Source organism: Platalea leucorodia (genome assembly GCF_965183815.1).
Source record: "Platalea leucorodia genome assembly, chromosome: 14".
Taxonomy (NCBI): domain Eukaryota; kingdom Metazoa; phylum Chordata; class Aves; order Pelecaniformes; family Threskiornithidae; genus Platalea; species Platalea leucorodia.
This window is the reverse complement of record NC_138836.1, coordinates 4,664,925-4,670,924: the sequence shown is the minus strand read 5'-3', so window position 1 is coordinate 4,670,924 and position 6,000 is coordinate 4,664,925. Positions and strand designations below refer to the sequence as shown.

The following is a 6,000-nucleotide window of genomic DNA, read 5'->3' as shown; positions in this document are numbered from 1 at the left end:
AATCTCCGTTGTCTGAAAATTCAAGGCCTCTTTACTAAAAATACGTTTTGCTGATGGCAAAGTTCAACACCTCAGAGAAATTCAGAGTAAGTTTCCAAGCTGTATACCATATTTTCAAATACACTATACCCTTGTTGTTTGTAAGGCTGTATTGAAGTTTTACATAACAGTCATGAGCCGTGCATTTAAACACCTTGAAAGAGTTGACCAGCAACTTAATGCATTTCTTTATACCATAGAGAATTTAAAGATGCACCATCTCTTTCCAAAACACTCTAAACATAAATGTTCAGGATAAAATATTCCATCTTCCCCTTCTCCCTTTAATGTCTATATTTAAAAATATTAATTTATAGATTTCTCTGTGTGTGCTCTTACTGTATAGAAAATCCGCTTTTTAACTGATATCTAAAGGCAAAGAAAAAACATAATGCAAGCATGGGAAATAAATGCTTGAGCCACAGGTTTCTTGAGGCAAACTGTCCATGGGCAGACTGCCTTCTTGCGGGTGCAAAGAATTTTGAGTGTAAACCTTGCAGTTTACCTATATCTTACTTCCTACCAGCAGAAACAGGAAAGTTTTACACCATAGGAGATAGGAGTCATAATATTAAAGCACTGTATTCTTTTCTAGCCAGTTCAAGTCATGTTTACAAACAGGAGGGACTGGGTTCAGCCCAGGTGAAAATATACTCCCTGGAAAATGCAGGACAAAGGTTCCGTGGCAAGATACATGAGTAAGAGAGAGATATCCAGAAGTTTGCAAAGCCTTAGTACCCATTTTAGAAGAGAGCTTCAGCTGATACAAAGTGGGTACAGACTCATTCGAATGAGCTGTCTGCTGGCTAATGAAATTCTAGTATGCTGTGGGCTGTGAGCCGCAGCATTTCCCATTTCTGTGCAAGAGTCCTTGGAGGGGCACTCTGGCTCAACCTGGAGAAAGGGTTCCTATAACTAAAGCAAAAGCCTGAGTTCCTAATTTTAATTTGATTCCTGACTGTGAGCCTTTACTCTAAGCTCTACTCAGAAGAGTCACTCGTGCCTTTATGGAGCGGGGATAACAGTGCTGTATTTTGCAGGATTCTTCTGAATTGCTTGTGAAATGTGTGAGTGAGCTTCCTAAGAGAACCACACAAGTATTGTGATTAGTAGTATGACAGTACTTGAAAGGCACCACTTCCTACTATTTATTTATCTCTGGGTGTTCATTACCATTCTTTTAAGGAGCTGCTTTACTCAGTCACCCACTGAATAGATAGGGATAGCAATTTTGAACAAAGAACACATATTTCTACCAAAAGATAATTCAGTGCTTTATAACCAGGAGTATTTTACGTCAGAACTATCAATTACTATTTTGACTATTAAAGTATGTGGAAGAACCTCAATCTAGAGGTAACAGGATCAAGGTAGTATGCCCCATTGGACATCATGTAAACACTACTTCCATATAACAAGGTTAAAATCAAATGGGGTAGATCGTAGCTGGCATTTGCATTCCCAGAGTCAAATTCCATCTTGGCACAGAAGATTATGATGAAGTCAAGCCCTTTCTACCAGGAAAGAATCCAGCTCTTTATTAGATACATGACTCCTTCTGGAAAAGTCCAGCAGCAGGAGCAGATAACAGAGATTTTTACATCCTTATCTAACCAGCAGTGTGTACCTGTTCTGCTGTAGATTTTGCTGCTTCTTCCCCTCACTGTTCCTGAAGAGCCAAAGCAAAGCAGTGGGTTTCATTTAGGAACATCACTTCCTGCAAAAACATATGGCCTCAGCATATTGTTATTTTTATTCTTTAATAGACAGGTTTAAGGCAGTTTTACTTAGAGGCTAAACAGATTAGGGGAGCCTGGGCTAGGTGCTCTATACTAGAAAACAATGTAAATTATTTTGCCTTCTGAATATGAGCATTATATTGTTTTGGCTCTCCCTGGTAAAAAGCCTTCTGCTAATGAACATAATCTAATGTACCAAGCTGTTACTGCCTTCAGTGACAGTAAACCATCGCCGTTTGGTTCTATGGTGTGTGAGTCAGGTTTTCCCCATGCAGTTCCATGTGGCATAAAACACACAATGTATGTCCTTCTAGCTGCAAATTGGCACGGACACTTCTGCTCCCCCCCGCATCTTCTCACCCACAGGAATTTTCAGTATGGGTCTCATTCAAAGCCTGTGGAAGTGAATGGAAGTCTTTCCATCCTCACTGAGCTTTGGATCAGGTAATGAATGAATATTTTTGGTGCAAAAATTTAACTTCCCTCTCCCAAAAAGAGAAGTTACAAATGTAAATCCCTTATAGAAAGTTTTTGCCCTTATATCACTGCAAAGACTCTTCTTGGCTTCCACATACTGACCAAGCATAAAATAGTGAATAACATTTATTTTTGAATTTATGGATTGAGTTCACAGGGATTTTAATAGCACTGGGGTTATGGAAGTGCTATTTTAATAAGGACCACAGATCATGGGCCCAAATCCTTACCTTTACCTCAAGGACTTGTAAACTCAACTATTTAACTCAAATCTCTTTATTGGAGGCCTTAGAATGTATCCACCTGGAGGCTGAAAAATTGAAAGGTAGAAGGCTGCGCAAACATGGAGTGAGGGAATTTAACCAGCAGGAATGTGGCCTATAAAATTAAACTTCAAGAACTGTTTAAGAAAAATTAAAGCTTGTGCAACAGCTGGGGTTTCTCTCCACATTGGTTCATTTCTTAGTGACTCAAATGTTATGGTTCTCATTAATATAGATTTCATTTTTTAGATCATCTTTGGTAGTACTGTAAGTCTTATTCTGGTTGCAAAGGACAAAATCATGACTTACTGTGATCTGCCTTTAGACAAATACAGCATACTAAAACATCACCTCCCACCCTCCTTATGATACGAATATTTATTAGTGGCCCAAATAAAAAATCAGAGATTCAAACTGCACCCCAAATTTCCCTAATCTGAATTGCCAGAATATCCCAATTTCAGACACGGTGATCAAATACCCCTGAAGTTTACAGTGAATAGTCAGGAACACAAGTAGGGGCATTTCTTTCCAGTGGGTGTATGAGAGTGCCTCCAACATAAAGAAACGTGCTCTTGTGTGGTGGGCAGAAGAAAAGACCAAACTTTGCTTCAGTCTCACTTACTGCATATTATTCCTTCAGAACTTGGCCTCATTCTGCCTGCTCTTGACCTCAGAGGTTCACCTCCTAAGCTTTTAAAATAACTTGCTACTTATATAATTTGAAATCTAAGCTCCTGAAAAAAACCCATTGTGATAATTATGTCAGGCCCTGACAGCATTCAGAGACTGCACTTTCTAGATATTGACAGAATTTTCATTTCTCTGTAAGTGGCTAGAAACTCTGGGTTAACTGTGTTGCTAGACCAGTTAGCGCTTTAGTTGTATGCAACCTAAATCCATTCAAGAAGGCTGAGAAGTAGAAAAATTTATAGGAAATGGTGGAAAACAGGTTAATAGAAGTTTAGGACACAGTCCTAACAGGACGACACCAAGGATGTTACAGTTTCTGCTAACTTGCAGGCAGAACCACTCATGCTTAAAATTTTGCATGCTCAGCGATATATGGAAATCCAGAGAACTGCGAAACCTGATTACTAGATTTGCAGCCACAGATTGTTCTGTTATGTGGTGACTGTTATGACTCTACCTGCAAAACTGCAGATGCCAATAATAATGCTTGCATCATGGCAGATACCCCTGTAAGACCAGAAATCTGGTGATGAAGTCAAAAGATTAGGATTCTTTTGCGTGGCACGAGTTGCCATTTCAGGAGCTGGATTTTTACAAGTGGTGTGAAAGTGTGGCCCTATATGCATAATGCTCACTATCTCCTTGGGAAGCAATGGGAAACAACGCAGAAGTCTGGGGTTAAAGTGTGCTGCTGAAGACTTCTGAGACCGCAGAACCCAACTCGTCATCTGGCCCCGTTATCTGTTGCATAGCATTGTGCACATCCCTGTGTTCTACAGACTGTGTGCTCATTGCCCAGGACTTGCCCTCTTCACCCAGAAATGTTGTTTTGTAAGGCTCCACGTGTATCCTATGGACGTTCTGCCTTGATTCCTCATACTTGCCTTTCCCGTCTTCTGGAAGGCTGGATGCATGAGGTAAGAAAGTGCTCCGAGACCCATCGATGGGAATCTTTAACTGCTCACTGGAGGTAGGTTCTTGAGACAAATCTGAAGATCTCATGAGATGCTGAGTATACACGCCTTCAGACAGAGAGCCAGACTGTGTCTCGCTGTGCACACGCAGCCAACGATGATGCCGGCTGAAGTAGTTGTAATGTTGATGTTTCCCTAGCTTTTTTTTCCCTAAAAAGCTCAACGGCTGCTTGGAGCTAGAGGACTTGTCTATGCTTTTCGATGTAAGCCCTGACATTGTTAGATTGCTCATATACTCTGTGCAACATTCAGCATTAGTATCAAAGGCACTACACTCTGTCAGGCCTTCTTTCAATGTTAGGCAAGGCTTCATGTCGTGGACTTGGAGAACATCAGGTGCACTGCCACCCAGGCCGCTGCCTGCCTGCTGGGATATGTCATGTGAGGAGGAGTAAATCAGGTCTAATTCTCTGGGGCTTAATGCATCACTGGAGTCATAGTCACTGTCAGTTGGAAGGAATACTTCAGAGCAGCCTTCTTCATCTGAGCAGGGCTGGGAGTCTGCAAAGAGAACTGATTAACATTAAGAAGACAAGCAGAGGAGAGAAATTGCTTAACTGTTATTTATGGGTTTTTTTTCCTCAATTTAGAATCAAATTTACCATTCTGAAAATGTATGTGTGTATCCTCTGTGGAATTGTCCATGGCCCTAGGTGACAGCAAATACAGTAGTCAGGGAGGATTTACAGATGTGCTAGAGAGGTGGTGGTAAAATTAGGAAAACCGAAAAGGATTCATTATATTAAATACAGGGAAGAACTTGAATTTGAATTGGGACTAAGTTCTGAAAAGATCTGTTTTCTTTTATCTTGTTTTCACCAAATTTCATAGAGTTGGAGATTTGGGAGAGAGAGAAACTCTAATCCAGGTTCTGTTTTTATTAAAGATGTCAGTTGAGTTACTCCAGATTTATACCTCTGTGAGTAGGGTGCAACTGTATGTGTGCATAAGAGGCTTGAGGCAAGACATGGAGGCAGATGAACAAAAGCTACCCTTTTGCCCATCAGGTGCATTATGTATGTTCAAAGCAGACACACTTAATTCAAATGTGAATTTGTTGACCAAAACTCACACTGGCACTGAAATCACTGCTGTCTTTTGGCTACAGAAGGATCAATAACAGAATAAGTAGTGGCATACGTGGTAGAACGGCTTCATGCTCCACCACCCTGGATAGTTTATATTAGATCCAAGGCAAAAACCGTAGATTTTATACAGTGCTGGCTATTCACTTTGACCTAGCCTAAATTACCATATAGCACAGCAATAATGAATCAAGCTCATGCAGGACAAGATAATGCTCTAGGTTACATGGTGCCAGAGCTAAGGATTTCTGCATTCATAGTCTGTAATACAGGGGAAAAATTAGCTCGGGGAGAGATGCTGAGAAAGAACACGACTGTGTAATGGAGCGAATCAAAGCACCATCGTCTTTGGGTTTCTTTTCTTTTAATCTAATCTGATCAGAGTAGATGTATTCATTTTTCTTAACTGTGTAAAACTGCCAATTTGAAAAAAACAAATTATTATTACCAAAACAGTCATAGCAACATCTGTTGCTTTTGTTTCTACTGTTTCATTTACTCGTTGCTTAAAGGCAGCTCAGCAGAATGATGGTTTACATTTTTCTCCAAAGTCCTTATTCTGTTAGCAAATTAGGTGTTACTGTTTAATTTGCTTCATCTTTATTTGCTGTGATCCATTTCTTTCATCAGGTTAATTTTCCAGCTGTTCAGAGAAGCAATAATGGTCAATGAGGTGGGTACTTATTTGTGTAATTCTGTGTTTTAAAGTGCTTGTCTAAAGCACTGAGAA

General features: G+C 40.1%; 1 protein-coding gene across 1 annotated transcript in view; it reads right to left on the bottom strand.

Moving 5' to 3' along the window:
• Nucleotides 1–3,889: 3,889 nt before the first annotated feature.
• The window catches only part of ANKFN1 (ankyrin repeat and fibronectin type III domain containing 1), a gene marked incomplete at both ends in the record, with an annotated part of 62,293 nt that continues 60,182 nt past the window's right edge, over nucleotides 3,890–6,000 (bottom strand). Inside the window, one exon of the mRNA XM_082326625.1 lies at nucleotides 3,890–4,686. Within this exon, the coding sequence (XP_082182751.1) occupies nucleotides 3,890–4,686 (797 nt within the window). The remainder of the gene's footprint in view (nucleotides 4,687–6,000) is intronic.